General features: G+C 43.3%; 2 protein-coding genes across 3 annotated transcripts in view; both read right to left on the reverse strand.

Annotated features, from left to right (window-relative positions):
• LOC122539250 (golgin subfamily A member 6-like protein 22) overlaps window positions 1–11074 on the reverse strand; it is a 34583-nt gene extending 23509 nt beyond the window's left edge. Inside the window, exons 1-2 of the mRNA XM_043673952.1 lie at window positions 8755–11074; window positions 7677–7843 (exon numbers count right to left, since the gene is read on the reverse strand). Of these exons, the coding sequence (XP_043529887.1) occupies window positions 7677–7843; window positions 8755–11073 (2486 nt within the window). The 5' untranslated portion in view covers window position 11074. The remainder of the gene's footprint in view (window positions 1–7676; window positions 7844–8754) is intronic.
• A 196-nt stretch (window positions 11075–11270) lies between these two features.
• LOC122539414 (janus kinase and microtubule-interacting protein 1-like) overlaps window positions 11271–23073 on the reverse strand; it is a 209214-nt gene continuing 197411 nt past the window's right edge. For both annotated transcript variants that reach the window (XM_043674230.1, XM_043674229.1), the window contains 3 exons: window positions 14583–14648; window positions 14234–14274; window positions 11271–11364 (listed from right to left, as the gene is read on the reverse strand). In XM_043674230.1, coding sequence (XP_043530165.1) covers window positions 11271–11364; window positions 14234–14274; window positions 14583–14648 — 201 coding nt within the window. The remainder of the gene's footprint in view (window positions 11365–14233; window positions 14275–14582; window positions 14649–23073) is intronic.

Here is a 23073-nt window from a genome sequence, read left to right on the forward strand (position 1 = left end):
TTGCCTGCTCTAGTTTTGCAAGCCACACCATGCAAAGTTTACATGAGACACTCTGTCTGGAATGCATTGCAATCAACCTTTCCCACATCAGTCCAACCATAGAAGCCTCACTTTCATGAGGCTCAATGTCAGCTTCCCAGTGGCCTTGCAGAAGAATGGGGAGCATTCAAACTACGTTTGACTGTATTCAGGGCATGATGCAATGGTATCTTCAGCCCTGTTTCCAGAGAGCAGTCTTTGTCTCCCAGTAACCATCCTTGTAAGACATCTAGCTCTTGAAATGGAGCAGGAACCTATGGGAACCTATGGGATCTCAAGGATAGAGGCATCTTGACAGCTTCCAGGAAACCTGGTTGCAGACCTCTAATGTGACTGAATGGAATTGTTTTCTAGTGATGCAGTCAGCTATTTTATGAGTTGCTATTCTCAACACAACACATGTACAGCAGCCTGTACTTGGGGGAAGCCAGCTATTTTGGCAAAACTTATTGCAGAGGTAGTAACACTGACCTTGCCACAGAAAAATGAGATAAAGCAATGTGGTCTGGCACAAATTGCCTTGATACATTTGTGGATTGAGTCTTGAGAGATCCTACACAGGTCTTCAATGGATGCCTGGAAGCAGTCAGCTGTACAAATAGCATGCCTGTTACTTTGACAGCCATTGGGGATAGGATGTCCACACATCCCTTCAGACCTCAGGCTCCATTCCAGTAGTGCAATGGCATTAGGCCTCACTCATCTGGAGGAAATTGTATCAAGATTTTGGGCCTCCTGCACCTCCTCCAGATCCTGAAGGGACTTTCAACTGCACCTTTATGTGGAGGCTGCTCAGCAGCCACCAAATGTTGCTATTAGCCCTGGGCTTTCAGGTGCCTCCATTACTCTCTAATCTTTCCATGTCTTCATTGTGTAATGACCATTGTGATAATAACCTCTGCTGTGACTGAGTCCTTTGGTCATGCTTCCAATAAGCCTACGTGTGGAATATCAGGAGCAGAACAGATCCTTAGTAACATGAGCAGTCACCATGTGCTGGACACGTAAATGACAGCTTTCTTCATCTTCGATATTGTCGACACGAAGGTCAATGGGATGGCTGTACATGGACTTTTGACATATAGACTTTATTTCAATGAAGACAGCACAAGCCCAGTCACACAAATGCACTAGGAAATTGTAAGTGTGAAACTTTCTCTCCTCCACCCATGTCCCACTTCACCCAAAGAAGGCAACATTGCCTATAAGCACATCTTGTCAAAAATTTACATTTCACAATGAGGCAGAGGTAGTCTGTCATTGAGAGTGTGGTGCTGGAAAGGTGCAGCAGGTCAGGCAGCATCCAAGGAGCAGAAGGATTGATGTTTTAGGCATAAGCTTCCTGATGAAGCTCTGGACTCTGGGCCACACTCTGGATTCTGAGCTCCGGCAGTGCAGTCCTCACTTTCTCCAGAGGTAGTCTGTTCCCTTGTGTACTATATCATACCTTGGATTGTCTTTGTGAATTGAGGCCTGCAAGTACAGTTAACAGGTTTCCCCTGATTACTACTGCTTCCCAAAGATAACCATGAACAATTTGTAGTGACCAATGACATGGTCCAGGTTATTGCTGCCAGGATTTGCATTTGACATGGTAGGAGACTGGACATAGGACATAGCATATGTTTCAAGTGGAGCCCATCCTGCCAGACAGACAAAAGAAAACACCGTCAAGATTAGAGTGGTTCTGGAAAAGCATAGCAATCCGAGGAGCAGGAAAATCGATGTTTCGGGCAAAAGCCTTTCATCAGGAATGAGGCAGGGAGCCTCTGTGGTGGAGAGATAAATCGGAGGAGGGGTGGGGCTGGGGAGAAGGTAGTAAGAGTGCAATAGGTGCATGGAAGTGGGGATGAAAGTGATAGGTCGGAGAGGAGGGTGGAGCGGATAGGTGGGAAGGAAGATTGGCAGGTAGGACAGGTCATGAGGGTGGTGCTGAGCTGGCAGGTTGGAACTGGGGTAAGGTGAGGGGAGGGGAAATATGGAAACTGGTGAAGTCCACATTGATGCCCTGGGGTTGAAATGTGCCGAGGCAGAAGGTGAGGTGTTCTTCCTCCAGGCGTCGGGTGGTGAGGGAGTGGCAGTGGAGGAGGCCCAGGACCTGCATGTCCTCGGCAGAGTGGGAAGAGGAGTTAAAATGTTCGGTCATGGGGCGGTGGGATTGATTGGTGCGGGTGTCCCAGAGATGTTCCCTAAAGCATTCTGCAAGAAGGCGTCCGGTCTCCCCAATGTAAAGGAGGCTGCATTGGGAGCAACGGATTCAATAAATAACATTGGTGGATGTGCAGGTGAAACTTTGATGGATGTGAAAGGTTCCTTTGGGGCCTTGGATGGATGTGAGTGTTCGATGCAGGTTTTGCAATTCCAGCAGTGGCAGGGGAAGGTGGCAGGTGGGGAGGGTGGGTTGCTGGAGGGGCGTGGACCTGACCAGGTAGTCATGTAGGGAACGGTCTTTGTGGAAAATGGATAGGGGTGGGGAGAAGGGGTGGGGAGGGAAATATATCCCTGGTGGTGGGGTCTGTTCGGAGGTGACGGAAATGTCTTTGGATGATGTGGTTTATGCGAAGGTTAAAAATCACACAACACCAGGTTATAGTCCAACAGGTTTAATTGGAAGCACTAGCCTTCAGAGTGTCGCTCCTTCATCAGGTGGTAGTGGAGGACATAATTGTAAGGCACAGAAGTTATAGCAAAAGTTTACAGTGTGATGTAACTGAAATTATACATTGAAAAATACCTTGATTGTCTGTTGAGTCTTTCATCTGTTCGAAGACCATGATAGTTTCACTTCTTTCATGTGTAAATCACAAAACCTTTTTTTAAAAGTTGCACTCTCAGATTAGCTATAACAATTGATATTAGCTCGACAATATGTTGAAGGTGTTAGCCCCCTGTGTTCTCTGCTATAAATTCTGTGCCTTACAATTGAGACCTCCACTATCACCTGAAAGCTAGTGTGCTTCCAATTAAACCTGTTGGACTATAACCTGGTGTTGTGTGATTTTTAACTTTGTACACCCCAGTCCAACACCGGCATCTCCAAATTATGCGACGGTTGGTAGGGTGGAAGGTGAGCACCGGGGGATTCTGTCCTTGTTACGGTTGGGGGGGTGGGGTTTGAGGGTGGAGGGGCGGGATGTGGACGAGATGCATTGGAGGGCATCTTTAACCACGTGGGAAGGGAAATTGAGGTCTCTAAACAAGGAGGCCATCTGGTGTGTTCTGTGGTGGAACTGGTCCTCCTGGGAGCAAATATGGCGGAGGCGGAGGGATTGGGAATACGGGATGGCATTTTTGCAGGAGGTAGGGTGGGAAGAGGTGTAATCCAGGTAGCTGTGGGAGTCGGTGGATTTGTAAAAAATGTCAGTGTTAAGTCGGTCGTCATCAATGGAGATGGAGAGGTCCAGGAAGGGGAGGGAGGTGTCAGAGATGGTCCAGGTGAATTTGTGGAATGTGTTGGTGAAGTTTATGAATTGCTCAACCTCCTCGCGGGAACACGAGGTGGTGCCAATATAGTCATCAATGTAGTGGAGGAAGAGGTGAGGAATGGTGCCGGTGTAACTACAGAAGATGGACTGTTCTACGTAGCCGACAAAGAGACAGGCATAGCTGGGGCCCATCCAGGTTCCCGTGGTTATCCCTTTGGTCTGGAGGAAGTGGGAGGATTCGAAGGAGAAATTGTTAAGGGTGAGGACCAGCATGCTGAGACAATGGGTCGGCCAGGGTGGTCAGGCTTGTGGATCTTGGGAAGGAGGTAGAACCGGGCAGTGCGGGGTTCCCGGACTATGAGGTTGGAAGCTGTGGGTGGGAGATCTCCTGAGGTGAAGAGGTTCTGTATGGGCTGGGAGATGATGGTTTGGTGATGGGGTGTGAGGTCATGGTCAAGGGGGCAGTAGGAGGAGGTGTCTTTGAGTTGCTGTCTGGCTTCAGTGGTGTAGAAGTCAGTGCGCCAAACTACCACTGCACCCCCTTTATCTGCTGGTTTGATGGTGAGGTTGGGATTGGAGTAAAGGGAGTGGAGGGCTGCGCATTGTGAGGGTGAGAGGTTGGAGTCGGGGAGGGGGGTAGACAGGTTGAGGCGGTTAATGTCTCGGCGGCAGTTCGAAATGAAGAGATTGAGGGCAGGTACTAGGCCAGCACGGGGTGTCCAGTTGGATGGAAGACAGGCAAAGGGGTCCTCGGAAGGTGGGCGAGAGTCCTGATTGTAAAAGTAAGCACAGAGTCGGAGGCGGCAGAAGAAGTGTTCGACGTCACGGCGTGTATTAAATTCATTGATGCGTGGGCGGAGGGGGATAAAGGTGAGGCCTTTGCTGAGGACTGATCATTTGTCCTCAGTGAGTGGGAGGTCAGGGGGAATGGTGAAAACTCAGCAAGGCTGGGAGCTAGGACCTGGTGTAGGTGTGGAGCTGGGAGTGGGGACGGAGCCTGTTGCCTCACAGCACCAGGAATCCAGGTTTGATCCCACCCTCAGGTGACTGTCTGTGTGGAGTTTGTACATTCTCCCAGTGACTGTGTGGGTTTCCTCTGGGTGCTCTGGCTTTGTCCAAAGATGTGCAGGTAGATTGGCCATGGGAATTACAGGGATGGGGTGGGTCTTGGTGGGATGTTATGGACTCAATGGGCTGAATGCCCTGCTTCCACTCTGTAAGGATTCTATGAGAAATTTGATTGCACAATATCCATTGTTCAGACACTAGACATCCACACAAGTCTCCACAAGCAAAAACCCACCCTTCACTTCAAGTTAGAAGTACATCACACAGCCTGTTGACTTGTGCTCCTCAGGAGGCATCAAAAAGCATGCGAATAATATTTAAAGCAATTAATAATATTTGTAATTAAGTGTTTTGATCTTGTTTGTTGTGCCAAAGCTGAGCATGCTATGTGGTAAACCCGTCTAGCGACTCCAATAGGGTGGAAGGCCATTTTCGCCAGCAGTCATGCAGCAGTTAAAGCTTGGGCTACTGATGAACCTCTGGTGTTGTGGCCCTGCCTTCCATCCATAAACAGACAGCTTTTTTTCCTTCCTCTATATTGCCACCAAGGTAGCAACTGAGGAATGGGGCACCTTGTCTCAGGTCTTGCCGTAATTGGTCTCGTACCATCTTTCCTTGTTGTCAGGAACCATAGGACACCTGGGGGTGCCAGTTACCTTTAAATGGTCTCAGAGACACCCAATGTCCATAACAAAGGTAGCATTGGCTGCAAGCCTAAGGATAATGGCCAGATTCACTGAGACAATCCTAACAGGTTGTTTGCTCAACTCGCAAACAAGATCCCCAAATTTCTCTATTTACAATATATGTTTATGATTTAGATGAAGGATTTAAATGTAATATCTCAGCTTGCAGATGACACAAAGCTGGGTGAAAGAGTGAGCAGTGAGGAGGATGCAGAGATGTTGCAGTGTGATTTGGACACACTGAGTGAGTGGGCAAATGCTACAGATAAATGTGAGGCTATCCACACTGGTACCAAAAACTGGATGGCAGATTATTATTTGAATGGCTGTAAATTGTGGGAGGAGAATGTTCAAGGAGACCTGGGTGTCCTAGTCGCAGGTGCAGCAGACAGTAAAGAAGGCAAACTCTGTGTTGGCCTTCATAGCAAAAGGATTCAACTACAGGAGTGGTGATGTTTTGCCGCAATTATATAGACACTGATGAAGTCACAACTGGAATATAGTGTGCAGTTTTGGTTACCTTACCTGAGAAAGAATGTTCAGAGGGTTGCAGTGAAGGCTTACCAAATTGATTCCTGTGATGGCAGGACTGATGTATGAGGAGAGATTGAGTCAGTTCGGATTGCATACATTAGAGGTTAGAAGAATGAGAGGGGATCTCATAGAAACCTAAAAGATTCTAACAGGACTAGACAGGTTAGAAGGATGTTCCTAATGGTGTGGGAGTCCTGAACCACAGGTCATAATTTAAGGATAAGAGGTAAATCTTTTAGGACTGAGGTGAGAAGAGATTTCTTCACCCAAGGAATGGTGAGCCTGTAAAATTCACTACCACAGGAAGTGGTTGAGGCCAAGACATTTTGCGTTTTCAAGAAGGAGCTAGATCTAGCTCTTTTGGTTAAAGGGATTCAGGAGTATTGGGGGAGGGTGGGATCAGGTCATTGAGCTTGACGATCAGCCATGATCATACTGGAGCAGGCTCAATGGATCAAATGGCCTATTCTGCTACTAGCTCGAGACCCCCATGCCTTGTGTACCTTTTTGATCAGGACTCAACTCTTGTGCTCGTGTTTTAGCCAAATTTTCTTTCTCATTTTTATCCTGCCATTTAGTTTTCTTGCACTGTTATTCATGTGTATCTTTTTGTTTACATTCTGTCTTCTTATTTCTCTCTATACATTAGGGACAACCTTTTCATGCAGAGGATGGTGCGTGTATGGAATGAACTGCCAGAGGATGGTACAATTACAACATTTAAAAGGCACCTGGATGGGTATATGAATACGAAGGGTTTAGATGGATATGGGACAAATACTGGCAAATGGGACCGGATTTATTTAGGATATCTGGTCGGCATGGACAAGTTGGACTGAAAGGTCTGTTTCTGTGTTATAAATCTCTATGACTAGGACTACAAGAAATAGCTCCAGTGATATCTTATTGCTCTTAATTTATACCTATTCATTTCAAAACCCCTCAAAATATGTTACATATGGTTTTAAATAGCATCTAATGCTAGGATAGATCAGGAAATCTTACAGGCTGTGTATGATTCACAGTGGTTTGATCAATAGTTCTTTAATTTGCATAATCAAAAAAAAAATTATAGGATGACACAGAAGGAAGTAAATCAGCTCTTTACATCTATGCAGGTTCATTGAAATAGATAGTGAAATAGATACTTTACTAACCTTTATCTCTACAATCCAGTAATTGTGAGTCACATTAAATTCAAACTCTTTATGGTACAACTGGGCAGCACGGTGGCACAGTGGTTAGCACTGCTGCCTCACAGCCCCAGAGACCCGGGTTCAATCCCCGACTCAGGTGACTGACTGTGTGGAGTTTGCACATTCTTCCTGTGTCTGCGTGGGTTTCCTCCGGGTGCTCCGGTTTCCTCCCACAGTCCAAAAATGTGCAGGTTAGGTGAATTGGCCACGCTAAATTGCCCGTAGTGTTAGGTAAAGGGGTAAATGTAGGGGAATGGGTGGGTTAAGCTTCGGCGGGTCAGTGTGGACTTGTTGGGCCGAATGGCCTGTTTCCACACTGTAAGTAATCTAATCAAAAACTCATTTGGTTGTGAACATAGCACAACATTTATGCCAGTGGTTTGTGCAATGTATCATATTCTAGGTAAATTCCTTTGTTCAGTGCCATTGGTCAGTGTAAACACACTTAGGAAATTAGTTATTCCAATCCCACTGCTGCCCTGTTACATAAAGATAGACAGAAATGTAGAAAATGGAACCAGTATTCAATTACTTGAAACCAACAGCCCTAATTAACATTACTCTTGCTTGTTCAGGTAAACCATAGTGGCCGAAGCTTGAGAGATTTCCCCAATGGTACAGCATTGCTTTCCTTTCCCTTTCTACAGCCCTTTGATCTGAACAAGTTTGAAGGTACCAGATGTGTAAGAGAAACAGAATTAGTGCCACTGCCTGTTGCATTTCCCTACCTTCCTTGTAAAGCAGCTTCTGTCTTTCTGAAGTTGTCAATGGTTTGTTTGAGTATCTGCTCAGACTGCGTGAGTTCTTCCAACCTCCGGTCGAGGACATCCATGTCACGCTTATTATTCTCCCACTCAGTGAGTTTTGTCCCGTCATCCTTCGCCTCCTCCAGATCCTGCAATTGCCAGGAGGCACCAATAGTGACATTAACATTCAGTACATCTGTTCCCTCTTTCCTGCGTGAGATAATATAATGAATCTCTTTCACCTTATCATCCATTTATAGGGAAAAAAACAATGCTGCCTTTCATGCCACTGGGACCAATTGAACCGTCACGTTATATTGCTGCTGAAAAAATTTCCATCTCTAAACTGCGCAGATATTTTCACATTGAAACATCCTCTGTTGGTTTGACGACAGTAACCTACTGCGCAAATGGCATTGCAACAGTTTGCTGAAGAGGTATTTACTTATTCATGATGAAAGGCATGTTCTAGTCACTCTATTGGACAAGTTGGCATGTAATATTCATGATATATTCTGATATTACAGCTACAGAGAACTTCAAACAATGGCATCATACAGGGGGTCTTTGCATTGCATTTTCACAAATGTTTTCAAATGTCTCAACAAAGAAATATCTAGTGGATAACCTGTAACACCAAATCTTACAAGAATAGCTTATTGTAAATATCTCACTGATCCGTGATTTAGGTGCAGTTCATGTCAATGATTTTAAAATTCACTTGAGCCTTTTTCAACCTTTTCTGTAATATTTTGTGAACTAAGCATTCAAGTACTAGAGTGAAGACAAAAAATATTGGCATAAGAATGGAATATTAGAGGTAATCTGTTCTCACTGTATGTACGAACACAGCATGGATCCTCATTCACAGTTTCCAGATGTTGCCCTCCATGCTGCTTTTCAGACAGGCCCCCACACTGCTGACTAAAGCTTTGCCAGAAAACAAAACTGAATGTTGAAATGGAAATCCAATCAGGTCAACGCTTGACTGCAATTATGAGCCCCTACTGAAACTATTCCATATCACTGACCTCTCAAAGCCACAAGGTTTTGCACCCACCTGTTCCAAACCTTGAATTCTCGCCAGCAGCACTAAGTGCTCCTCCTGCAGCATTTTTAAAGTTGCTTCTTTAGTGTGCAGCTCTCCCTTTAAGTTAAGTGAGATTTGGCATTCCTCTTTGATCATAGCCTCCAATGAAATCACTGACTGAGACTGTTTAGCAAGCTCAGCTTCCAGTGCCGCCTTCTCTTGCCGCATGGTAGTTTCAACTTTTCGTATTTCACTTTGCTTCTCATGCAATGCCTCCTCAAGTTTGCTCCGAAGGCTCTTAACATTTGCCTCGGAAATTTCAAACTCTTTCATCTTTTTCTTCAACTGCGTTTCAACGTTTTGCTTAGCTGCTTGACAGACAGACTCTTTGAATTCAAGCTCTTCAATCTTTTTGTTCAGCTCTGCTGTTACACTTGCTTGTTCTTTCTTCTTCAAAAGGTCAAGCTCTTCAAACTCGCTGATTTTCTTTTGAAGTTGCACCTCCAAATTGGTTTTGGTAACTTCCAAGTCTTTTATCCTATCTCTCTGGCATTTTGACTCAAGTTTCACTTCCCTTTCAAATTTTTCAAGGTTGGAGCACTTGGTTTTCCAGCGATGTAGTTCTTCACTCATCCCACGTTGTTTGATCCCCAGTTCTTCATTCCGTTGTGCTAGCCTTCTTTCAGTCTCTTCCATTTCTTTTAATAAAGTCTCCTGTTTCCCAATCCTTGCCTGTAATGTCTCCTCAGTGTCTTCCTTCATATTGAGCAGCTCTTCCATGCGAGCTATCTTTTCCTGTAGGACCTTCGTCTCCCCTTCCTTCAGATCTTCCACCAGCTCTTCCAGCATCTTGCTCCTCTCTTGCAGCTTCCTTTCGGCTTCTTGTTGCTGCCACTGTTGCTCCCGCAGCTGTCCGATTTCTTCATTCAAGCGTTCAATTTCATCCTTGCAGTCTTCCAGCTCTTGGCTTTTCTCATTCACCTCCATTTCAAACCTGCTTCTCATCTTCACAATGAACTCTGCCTTATCGATTTCAGCTTCAGCCTTTCTGCTCAGCTCTGTTTCGAGTTGCTTCTTCTCCTTAAGGATCTCTGGAGAGATGTGCTGCCTCTCCTGAAGTTGGCTCTCTGCATCCTTGATGCTTTTCTTGAGTTTTTCCACCATTTGCATGGTATTTTTTAATGTTTCATCTTTCTCTTCAAGCTGCTTTCTAAGATTCTTTATTTTGCTATTTTGCTTACTTTCGACCCGCTTAAACTGCTCATTCAGCTGTTGCTCAAAATTTTCCCAATCTCGGACAGTTTTTTCCAGATCTGAGCACTGCTTTTCTAATTGTAATTCACTATTCATCCTTTCTTCCAGGTCCGTCTTGAATTTGGCAACCTTTGACTCAAGACTAGTTTTGGACTCTTCTAGTTCCCTGATTTTCAGAAGCAAATCTTTGTTAATCACCTCAAGCTGGGAATGGGCTTCATCCCGTTCCTTGATTTCATCAATTAACATTTTCATTTGCTCTTGGCAATCTTCCTCCAACTTCTCTTTTTCTTTCTGTAGCTGCTCGACTTGACTGTACCTCTCTTCTAACTTGCTTTCCACATCTTCTTTCTCTTTTGTCAACTGATCCAATTTGGCACAGCGTAAGCCAAGCAGTCTCTGATTCTCCTGGCTACGCAGAAGTTCCCCTTGAAGTTCTTTGACTGTTTCTGTTAACTCCTTCTCACTCATTTCCTGAATCTTCAAAAGTCCTTCTAAACTTCTGACTCTTTGGAGTAGCTCCGCTTTGGCACTATGTTTCCCTTCCGTTTCCTCGTCACTGCTGAGAGAATCTAGTGATTCCAGTTCCCTCACAGAAGCTAGCTTGCCTTTGAGGGCATCACATTCAAATTGAAGTTGATGATATGACAGCTCCACCTCATTGAGTTTCTTCTTCAAGATCTCTGACTCGTCTGTCCTATCCTCCAACATAACTTCATACTCTTTTAATTTCTCTTCTAAAATCTGCTGATTGTCAACAGCCTTATTTCCTCTGAATTCTGGCTCTGCTAAGCGTTGGGGACCCTGTAGTTTTAAAATATAAGCTTCAAGTTCTGCTATTTTGTCACCGCGATGTTTATTTTCTTTGTCTAATTTTCTCAGTTGCTCTGGTAATGTTTCATTGTCTGCACCTGTCGACAACTCCCCTGGAAAAGACACAAAATGTTCTGTTTTCTTAGGTTCTGTGGGAGTCATCAGTTTGCTGTGTTGCTCCTCTGAAATATGTGGCATCCCTAGTTGCACCCAGGTATTTTCCTCAGCGCCTTGTCCTTTATCTGCATCACTCTGCACTTTTATGTGTTTGCTCCCCATCATTTCTGAAACATTCAGGGGTTTCAATTTTCCTCTAATTCTATATGAATTAAAAACAATTTGATGTTGGAATGATCTTTCTCCTCAGTAAATAGATATATCTTGGAAAATTTTGAATGGCATCTTCCAATGAAGATGTAGCATGTGCACGTAGGTCTGCTTGTGTTCTAGTTTGTCTTTAGTTGAAGCTCGGAATTTAGTCAATGCCTCCACGTCAATGTATTCTGTTTGCTTTGTACACTTTGAAATTTTCTCTGTCGGCTTATTTTTATCTTCTGTGAGTTCTCTTGAAGTCTAAGGACAAATGGAAAAGTGCAGATCAAAGGAAAATTAAATCAAGGTCAATCATTAAGAAATTCTATTTTCTTACAAAGCTAAATGGGTGGTTTTATTTCTCTTTAGGATCAAGTCTGTGGCCCACTGCCATTAATTTTTCTTTTCTATACCTATGAATGCCATTAACCCACACTAGGTTGCTAGGTATCCTCCATATGTGGGGCAGGCATAATGGATGAAATGGCCTTGGGCTGCATCATAATCATTCTATGATATGTTCACTTATTTTTTAGATGTGGACATGGAGCATTAGTAAGCTATCTGACCATAGGATTTCTCCCTGATTAATCTGTCCCTGTCTTGCCCTCAATCGGGTATAATTTATTGGGAGTCTGTTGAAATGGGAAAAGGTGGAGGCCGGGCCTGAACGACCATGAGGCAGACGACGTGTAAGGCCCCAGTTGGCAGGAGACCTGTCTCCATTTAGTGCAGGGCAGTAAAAGGCAACTAGCATCAGGAAGATAACTGCCTTGTTCAAAAATCGTTTAATTCAAATTAGTTTGAAGCTCATTGGGAGTTAATGATGCTTCAGGGATTAAATTCAAATTGCATGGTTCTCCCATGTTTCCAGAAAGCTGCCCAGGGAAAATCTGTCAGGGTTGGCAGTGGCATACTGGAGGGGGAAAATATCTCACTGAAAGCAAGGCGCTGCACAAAGTTCTGACTTCACTCTCTGCCTTATCGGCAAGAGCTTCCCTCCAACATCAACCTTCCCACTTTCCTATCACGAATTCACTGATGAATCCTAGTGAAGGCCCCAAAGCATTACCAGCTATGGCCTGGTGGCACTGAAGGGCTGACAGCCTCTGATTCACCAGTAGGTTTTGGGGTTTGGGAGGGTTTGCGGATTTATGAATGGACAGACACTTAATCTGACTGGAGGCTGCGCACTGTCCAGGTAAGTGTCAGCTTACCTGGTCTCTCAATGATAAGCAAGACATGGTTCCCAGCAGATCTCCAACTGCTGGCTGGGACCTAAATTGCCAAAACTAGATTCCACCCATTGTGTGTACTACTGGGCATCACATTTCATAATGGATGTCAACACTGGAGATTTACTGACGTGATACAAAAGATGAGAGGTCCAAATAGGTGGTGATCAACCCTGTTCTAAGAACAGAAATCCAAATTTAAGCTGAAATTTAATGTGAACCTTCATAATTATGAAGAGATCTGATAAATTAGAAAAAAAAACCTATTGGCAGTGGGTTTGGATACAAATTGGGCACAGATTTAAGGTACTGGGGGAAAACAACCTGAAGGATGATGATGAAGGATGACCTTTAAAGCAACAAGTTGTTATAATCTAGAATGCAATTACTCAAGGGTGCTTGGAGTAGCTGCAGTATTGGGTTCAAAGGATTGTGGGAAAAGCAGAAGGGGACTAACGAGACAACCCTATTCAAAATTCTCCTGTTCCCTAGATGCTGCCTGACCTGCTGCGCTTCTCCAGCAACACATTTCCATCCCCATTCAAAATTACACAGGGCTCTATATATCTACTTCCCATCATATAAGTGGAATTAAAATGTGGCCTGTCACCTCTTTTATATGAAGGATTATAGTAGTCTCTATTTGTCATTACAGCTGGACATTAGTCATTTCATAACATACAAATTTGCCCCCGAACCAGGAAGATGACTTGTATTCCTTCTTCCACAGTACAATAAGGAATATTAATATAAAGTGAGAAATTCCTCCTCTCGTACAACAGAATTAAAAGTACATTGAAATGAAGTGTCACACATTTAGCTATAACTTAGTGATGTTGAATATGCCCTGTAATAAATGCCAATGGAGCTGATTGATTAATAAATAATAAAGAGCTTCATTTACCAAGCCTGAAAGTAGCTGTAGCTTAAAACACATCTGCCCACAACATGTCAAGGAGAGCCAGGAGGGGATGCAGACGTCAAAGAAACTTATAGGGTCAGGGATGGGAGGGCCAGTGAACATAAAAAAAAGGACATCAAACATTTTCTGGTTTGATTGATGGCAGGCAGCTGGCCAAAGCACTTGTTGACAGGGTCCAACAACAGGGAGGTGAATATCTAATGGGGCAGAGTGTAAGACAGAAATCACCATTAGGGACAAGGAGGCCAAAGGTTTCCTTAAAAAACTGATGGGAGCAGTCCTGTCCTCTTGGTTCACTAGGAATGCTGGAAAAGGTTTGTCATTCATATAGTCACCAGGTCCCACCTTCATTTCATTGCTGAATTATTCAGCCACTTGGAAACCTAAGCAGCAGGAACGAATTTTAAACTGTTCCACTCCCCCACAATGGGGCACTTGAATGTACAAACATTGATTCATATATCCAGCACTTAAGTTTGTAACTCCCCTGCTCAAACCCCTGATGCTGGATTTAATATTAAGACAGGATCTCTATTTTGGAAGATTCCTTAATTTAGATCAGCATTGCAATTTAATTAATCTTTCACAGATACTTCATGCAATAAAATAATGTTTGTGCATTGCTCAAAAATATTTATTTTAATTCAAACAAAACTGAGTCAGATATTTTAGAATCACTATTTTACTAATCAGACAAGTTGAAACTAGGCAATATAATGAGTTTATCCTGGAACTGATCAATGTCAATGATCCATTATAATGTTCAGTAAGATAGTTAATCTGCTTTTACATGGTATATTTGATATTCTGTTGAATATCTTACTATCTATAAAGTAGTTCAAATTGAATTCACAGTAGATTCAGGACATCAGCCGAATAAGGGGTCAATGATATAGTTCAGACTGACCAGAGACGTTGCAGCAACTCTCCCTAGGTATCAGGTATGATCAAACAATAAGGTTCACTCACTAACCTGTGTTCCAGGAGGCCGGCCTCAGGGCCAGAGGATAAAAGCTAAAGAGAAAAACAGAAACAAAAACAAAAACTGAAAACATAAAAATCAAACCGAAAGTAAAAGGAGACAAGGTAACAAGTGGGAGAAGGAGAAAAAGAAAAGAGAGGTTTAAAGAAGAGAAACATATTAGCACAAGGTGACAGTTTGCTGATGCGTGTACATAAATGTGCTTGTCATCTGCAAATTTATAACTCGACAATACTTTCACATGTTCATTGATGCATCTGCTCAATTAAATGACAAAAAAAATTAATCTTAAAACTTGCAATTACTTTTTTTCAGATTTGTTTATGACACCAGACCTCACCTTCTCTTCTATTTCTTTGATTTGTCTTTTCTGAATCTCTATCTTGTCTTCCAATTCTTTAATTCGCTGCAGAGAAAAGACCACAGAGTGTTAGAGACCAAACAAAAACACATGTGCAAATACAATTCTAGTGGGCTGTACTGATTTCAGGAACTGATTCCAGTATTTTGTGGGCAGAAATATGCTGTATGTTTATTAATATTTAAACAGAATTACATTTCAGTTTTTTTTAATTTTGAAATAAATTGTTAAGCAATTGGTAAATTTCTTGCTGATAAAATATAAATCAATTTAAATAGGTTCTTTTACTCTGGATGCTAAGGGGTGCAGGACTATTTTCAAAGCATACAGTCATTCTCCAGTAAGCATTCAGAAACACTACAGGGGTCAATCAATTTGCTAAGTGTTCCATAACTCTTGAACAATTTTCTTTGTCAATTAAGAACTGGTATACAGACTATTTAGTTATTATTAACTAGCCACAGCCACTCTATGAATCAGGCCTGAAAAGGCAACAATACCAAGTTGTCAGGATCATTGCACAATGTTACAACAAACGGAGATTAAAAGCTCAGTTGCTAATCTTTGTGAGGACAAAAGGCCACCAGTTTCACCAGCCGCTTAGCTACTGACCACTCAAGTGTTAAAACAACTGCAAATGGAGATCTAAGTGTATGCGTCGTTATCCTGGACAAATTCACAAACAAATGAAATAAATGTAATATTTTACAAAGATGCAAGCCACTTTTTCCTTTGAAAAAGTCTCATTATTGTACAAGTGTAAAGCTCATTGTTCTCTGTCAAAGCTGTTAAACCGACCAACCTTTCTTAAATGGTATATTTCCTCGTCAGTTCAGTGTCTTTCCTTGAATGGTCATTTTGTTTGAACAGGCACAAGCACAAACTCCCAGTGTGCCTCCAGACCAGGAAGCTCATGTGCACACAGTTACCATAGGAACACAAGCTTACAGGAATAGTAAACCAATGATTCTCTCAATCGCTGTACGTTAGCGAGTTCATTTTCATTATTACTTCAAGTAGATCAGAGAAAAGGAATTGTCCAACTAGTCTCCAGAGGAAAGGTGTCGTATAGCCTGAGACACTCAGCAAGTAAAATTAAAAAATCAAAACCAATGAGACCAGCAAATCCAAAGTTTAAATGTATTGTGTTTATACATGACTGTAATATTATAGGTGCATAACGTACCAGTCCCTGTCAAGTTTTGCGTTAAGGTGAAATATTATTTATCTACTGTTTTTCAATAAAGATTTGCTTTCTCCCATGTTCACATGTTTTGGATCAGGAATATAATGAATTGCTCTGTGTAAATAGTTGAGCCATTAATTTTCAAATGTTCTCCTTAACCGGATGTGTCTCTTTGCCTATCTGAAGATTATCGTGTGTTTTTCTCATCTTTCTTTCACTGCTTTATTTCCACAAGTGAAAGATGGCATTTTAGTGTTTTTTAAGTGATCACTAAATCAGACTGACTGGTTGCTGACAGCAAAATGTGTCCCTGTAGACTTGAAATATCCACAGGCAAATGAAAGCCCATTGATCTCTTGTAACTCAACTTCTCATGTCTTTGGCAGCTATGGGAGAGTCACACTTTAAAGTAAGTATCACCCCATTACTGCACAGTGGTCCATGAACTCTGGATTTATATACCTCATTTAGACTTGTTTTAGTTTTTTTTGAGTGTACCAATTTAAAAAGAAGCAACATCAAAGCTTTAGCTTTTAACAAGATCCAAGTTTAGCTTATTACTGAAAATGACTCTGTGCTAAAAATGATGTATCACAATGTTCAGCACCATTTACAACTCCTCAATTAATGAAGTAGATTATGTCCAAATGCAGCAGGTATGGGCTGACACATGGAAAGTAACAGGGTCAGGCAATGACCATCTCCAAGAAGAAAGAAACTAACTACCTAACCTTGACATTCACTGGCATTTCCATCACTGAATACCCCACAAACAACATTCTGGATGTTACCATTGACTAGAAATTGAACTGGACTAGCTATATAAATACTGTGACCGCAAAAACAGGTCCAAAGCTGGGAATCCTGCAGCAAGTAACTCACCTCCTGACTTTATAACGCCTGTCTACCATCTACAAGGCACAAGACATGTGTATGATGGAATAATCCCCACTTGTCAACAACACTCAAGAAACTTGGCACCAACCAGGACAAAGCAGCCCACTTGATAGGCAATTTATTCACCAACATTCATTGTCTCCACCACCAATGCTGAACAGCAGCAGTCTGTACCATGAACGGGATGCAGAAATTCAGCAAGGTTCCTTAGACAGCACTTTTCAAACGCACAAGCACTACCAGCTGGGTGGGAAAAGCAGCCATCTATAAGTTCCCTCCAAGCCACTGACATGCATATATATTGTCATTCCTTCAGTGCTTCTGGGTTAAAAATCTGGAATTCCCTCCTCAACAGCAGAGTGGGTCTTCCAATATCGAACAAACATCAGCAGTTCAAGAGGGCAGCTCACCACCACCTTCTCAAGGACAACTAGAGATGGGCAATAAATACTGGCCCAGTCCACAAAGTCCACTTCCCATAGGACATTGTTACCTGGAATGGAGCACTTTAGCTATGAAGAGTAGCTGGACAAGCTGGCGTGTTTTCTTTACGACAGAGAAGGCTGGGAGGGGGACTGTCGGAGGTGTGTAAGACTATGAAGTGAATGGACAGGTTGGACAGAAAGAAATGCCCCTTAGGTGAAGGGATGAAGACTTTTGTTTTTGTAAATATTTTTATTGAGAAAAACATTTGAAATTTTTTACAGAATTACAAAATCACTACAAAACAGTATAACAATCTTATCACAACAATAACAGTAAACAAACCATTACACTACTCCACAAACCACTGAGTAGAGAGAAAAAAAACCTACGAAAACTACAATTCAATAAATAACTAAAAAAAAATAAATTAAACCAAGTTGAACCAAGGTAAAATAAATTACATTTAGTTAAGTTACCGCACTCAGCACAATCCTACCAAGCTCCCCACCAGCGAGAGCATCAGTAGACAAACTTGTATTTGTTCGGAATACTTCCTCCCCGTATTTGTTCAGAAATCTTCCCCCCATGCCCCCGGACCACCAGACATAGCCCTGATGACTACACAAAGGTCTGCGTCTATATAATTCAGAAAGGGCCGCCACGTTCCATAAAACAGTTCCATTTTCTGGTGCACCATACTCGAGAGGAAGTCCATGGGGATGTGCTCTATAATTAATCTACACCAGCCCGAGAGTCCTGGGAGACTCTCTGACACTCAGCTCATTAGAATGTTCTTCCCGGCACAGAATGAAAGAATATTAACTAGCTTCTTCTCATGTACGTCCAAAGAAGGGAGATTTGGCAAACCAAGAGGAGGGACACTGGATCTACCATGACCTCAGTTCCCAAGACCCCTTCCTACACACTCGCTATGGCATTCCAATATCTATGAAGCTTGTGGCATGACCACAAGCAATGAGTAAGAGTAGCAACATCTGTTTTACATTTGGGGCACACTGGGGACACTCCTGCCTTAAATTTCACAAGCCGCTCCGGTGCCAAATGAGGCCTGTGGAGTACCTTCAATTACATAGCCTGCACCCTATTGCAAATCAAAATCTTCCTAACATTCTCCCAAACATCCTCCCACGCCTCTGACGAGATCTCCACCCCTAATTCTTGAGTCCAGATTCCGCACAACCGCTCAATGTCCTTCTAAACATTACCTCCTAATAAATGATCGAGGGTGCTGACCGAGTGAGCACCCATGGACCGAAGCACTCGCCTCTCCATATCAGACTTTTAGGGACTAACCATTAATGTAGCCTTTTTCTGTATAAAGTCCCTAATCTGAAAGTAACAAAAGAGGTCCCTCCTAGATAGCTTATATTTCTGGCTCAGCTGCTTGAAAGACATCATGAGCTCCCCGGCAAATAAATCTCCCAAACAGGAGACTCCTCTAGACTTCCAGAGCTTAAAGCCAGAGTCCATCAACCCTGGCTGAAATCCTAATATTCCTATCATGGGAGTGAAAGGGGAAGGTTTTTGTAAATTGACCTCACTTTGGCGCATCATTCTCCATTCTTTAACCACGTTAAGGACAATCGGATTTCTGCAATGATCCATAACAGTCCTCATCTTGTCCATAAACAACAAATTGATGAGGGGGCATTTTACCTGGCAGACCTCAATGTCCAGCCAGATTGACCGCAGGTCCTCGCAAGCCCAGTCAGCCACATAGGAGAGTGGGGAACTCAATTGATATTTCTTAAAATTTGGGAAATCCATACCTCCCATCCCCTGCGGAAGCTGCAATTTGGCAAGCTTAATAAGAGTCCGCCTATGATACCAGATCAAAGATCTGAGCCAACTGTAAAGCCTCCATGGTGCTTGCCTTGGCAGCATCAAAGGGAGCATTTGCATGGGATATGATATACAAGGAAGAACTATCATTGTAACCAGTGCTATTCTACCCAGCCAGGATAATGGAAGATCCTCTTAGCGCCGAAGATCCAGTGTTATCTTCAATTGTATAAAGTTGGCTTTATATAATTGATTAAAGGCCAGTGTGATAAAAATGCCTAATTGCAAGAACCCTCCTGTGACCATCTGAAAGGGAAATGGGTTCCATCTCCAAGATCGGGTACTCTAATAAGGCCCCTCAGAGGCATGGCCTCCGACTTCATGAAATTGATTTTATACTCCAAGAGCAAACCAAACAGATGCATCACTTGTATTAAATGGGGCACAGATATCATCAGATTAGTTAAAAAGAGAAGAACGTCATCTGTGTAAAGCAGTTATATCAGTGTCCTTCCGGATGGCCTCTGTCAATGGCTCAATCACAATGTAAATAATAGCAGCGAGAGAGGACACCCTTGTCGGCAGCCTCTACCAATACTAAAATTGTCAGACCTTATATCAGTAGTGAGAACTGCTGTTTTTGGGTCACTATATAACACTGCCACCCACCTGGCAAAAACCCCTCCAAGACCAAACCGCTCCAGGACATAAAAGAGGTACGGCCACTCCACCCGGTCAAATGCTTTCTCTGCATCCAGGGAGACTATTAAGCCCATAATCGAGCCTTGCTGGCACACCTGAACCATATTTAATACACTTCTAATATTATTAGTAGATCTATGACCCTTAATAAAACCTGTCTGGTCCTGCTTTACGATGAGGGGCAAAATCCTCTCCAACCACAACGCCAGCATTTTTGACAGAAGTTTAAAGTCCACATTCAATAACAATATGGGCCTGTATGAAGTGGAATCCTCTAGGGCTTACCCTTTCTTGCAAAGAAGAGAAATATTTGCTGCTCTCAGAGAGGGTGGAAGGCAGTCCTGACGATACAAATAATTGTACATAGTCCAACAGTGGCTTGGCCAGCGTGTCTATAAACTCCTTGTAAAACTCACTTTGAAGTCCATCTGGGCCAGCCACTTTACCGCTCTGGAGCTGCCTCACTGCCTCCTGTATCTCTTGGATTGTCAGAGGGGCATTCAAAAAAGAATCCCCTGCTCTGAAGTTACACCTGGAAGTTCCAGGGTCTTAAAAAAGGACTCCATCTTCGCCAATCTGTCCTCACACCCCTCAGACCAGTACAGCTCAAAGTAGAACTTCCTAAATGCTACGTTAATCTTTTTGGCATAACAAGAAAGAGTACCAGCACTGTCTCTAATGGATGTGATAGATTGGGGGACATTCTTCTTTCTGGCCAGGTATGCTACGTTTCTACCCAGTTTATTACCACACTTGAATAACCTCTGTTTTGCAAAGGAGATTTCCTTCTGTTGTCTGGGAGAGCGCAGCATTCAAAGTAGCCCTGAGGGTTGTAATCCACTGCAACTTGGTTACAGATGGTCTGTCAAAGTGTGCTGTCACGGCTGCCTTCAGCTGAGGCTCTAGCAAATGCTGCTGCTCTCCCTTCTGCCGCTTCCGGGTCACCGAGTAAGAAATAATCAAACCCCTTGCATAGGCCTTGGCAGTCTCCCAGAGCACCGACGAATTACTGGCCGTACCCGAACTAATGTCCCAAAAAATGTTTAATTCCTGTGAAAAATACTCAATAAACTTGCTATCCTTCAGGAGCCTGTCCCGTTACCACCGGCCTTGACCTCCATGCAGAATACCGCATGATCAGAAATGTCTATGTTCCTAATTCTGCAGGACAGCACCAAATTCAAAATGGCATATGAGGCAAAAAACACGTCAATCCTAGTATAACACTTCTGTGGCTTAGAAAAAAAGGTGAAATCCCTATCCTCAGATTGAAGACATCTCCATACATCCACCAATCCCAGTTCCCTGTTCAGGTCCGCTTGCTGCCACGATTGCGGGGATATATCCGCGAGACCCCAAGGAATCCTGTCCACTTGGGATTCAATAAGTCGGTTAAAGTCTCCCCCTATCATTGTATAATGCGGCCCAAGGGCCACTAACCTGGAGAGCGGATCCATTAAAACTTTGAGGGGGTGTGCTGGGGGGCAATATACATTCAAAATACCATACTCCTCTCCATGTATTAAAGCTTTAAGATTCTTAAACCACCCATATTCATTCTTAGTTTGGTCTAATAGTTGAAATGGAAGATTCTTCTGGATGAGTATAGTAACTCCTCTACTTTACAAATTAAAGGATGTGAAAAACACGTCCAAACCCTCCCTGCTGTAACTTCAAGTGCTGCTTATCAGTTAGATGTGTTTCTTGCAGCAAGGCTACATCGACGTTTTCTTTTCTAAGATTTGAAAGTATCTTTTTTTTCTTAATCGGTGAATGACTGCCCTTAATGTTCCAGGTGCACCATTTAAATGAACGGTTAGCCATAGGCGTCCGAAACAGTCCGTGACCCCCCCGGGAGTAAGAACCCCACTCATTGAGCGCCAAGTGAAAACAGCAAACAGTTCATATAAATTTAAAAATAGCACTGCCAAAACTACCAAATCAAAACTTCTAACAACTACTTCTACAACAAATCAACATATAACACAAATGAAAGGAGACTTTCCCCCTTGCCCACAGGGGGCGCTCATGCTCCCCCCTAACCCTTCCATGGCTCCATCTAGCTTAACCTGCGCCCCAGCCCCAGACAACTCAAAGTAAGAAAAAGTTACACGAGTCTTATAATAAGAAAATTAAAAGTGGGCACTCAACCAATCCTATCCATACGTTAACCTGAGGCACTCGAGGTAGAGAAAAAAATATAACCCCCCCCACCCCCTCGCCTAACTGCCCTCCCATCCCATACCAAGACAGAGAAACTAAAAGGAGATTATGAGAAAAAAAAGATAACGGGAGGGGAGAGAGAAGAGAGAGAAAAAGAAAAAACAATTAGGAGCCCCACATATTAAAAAAAAACAACAACCAGGTAAACCAGACAAGCTACAGAGAAAAACAAAGTAAACATTATTGTCCATATTATTTGAGCCAGCCAGCCCAGGAAGTCCTTGCCATTTTCCATTAAGTCAAATTAAACACTCACCCTCTGTAGCTTAAAAGTAATATTGCCAGAAATCTTGCGGAGTACTGAATATTCAAGTCCCTCAGTCGCCTTTTTACCTCATCGAAGGCCTTCCTCTTGCAGATCACAACAGCAGAAAAGTCTTGGAAAAGCAAAATTAGTGATCTTTTACATACTATAGCCTGTGGATCATTCCCCAATGCTCTAGAAGCTTCCAGCACAGTTTGTTTATCTCTATAGTGCTGGAGTCACACTAGGACCAGGCGGGGGCACTGGTCCGAGCCAGGTCTGTGCACTGCAATCCGATGGGCCTACTCGACCTGCACCTGGCCCGCCTTAACTTCCAGCTTCAAAAGAAGCTGACAATCTGACCTTCTTACTCCCATTCCAGAAGCCCCACCTGATGGATGTTCTTCCAATGGCCTTGAGGTCATTGACCTGCTCTTCCAGGGCCTGGACCCGGCCCTCTGGGGATTCCACCGCAGTTTCAAAAGCCGCAGTCCACTGCTCCACCTCCATGACACACTGCCCGAGATGCTGAAGCTCCTAGTCATGCTTCTGCATTCTGGGGAAGATGGGACCTTTACAAGCAGGACGGGTTGCACCTGAACCAGAAGGGCACCAATATCCTGGGAGGTCTGTTCGCTAGCACTCTTTGGGGGGGTTTAAACTAATTTGGCAGGGGGATGAGATCAGGACTTGTACTCCAGCAAGTAGGTTAGCTGTTTTTCAGGATGTCCCAAGAATGTAGGGAGGCTGTGGAGAAGGTAGCACTGACAGGGAATACTTGTGGACACAGAGATGGGTTCAAGTGTGTATACTTCAACGCAAGGAGTATCTGAAATAAGGTGTGAACTTAAGGCTTGGATTGGTACTTGGGACTACGATGTTGTGGCCATCACGGAAACGTGGATAGAAGAGGGACAGGAATGGTTGTTGGAGGTTCCTGGTTACAGATGTTTCAGTAAGATTAGGGAGGGTGGTAAAAAAGGAGGGGG

Source organism: Chiloscyllium plagiosum, chromosome 32 (assembly GCF_004010195.1).
Source record: "Chiloscyllium plagiosum isolate BGI_BamShark_2017 chromosome 32, ASM401019v2, whole genome shotgun sequence".
Taxonomy (NCBI): Eukaryota; Metazoa; Chordata; class Chondrichthyes; order Orectolobiformes; family Hemiscylliidae; genus Chiloscyllium; species Chiloscyllium plagiosum.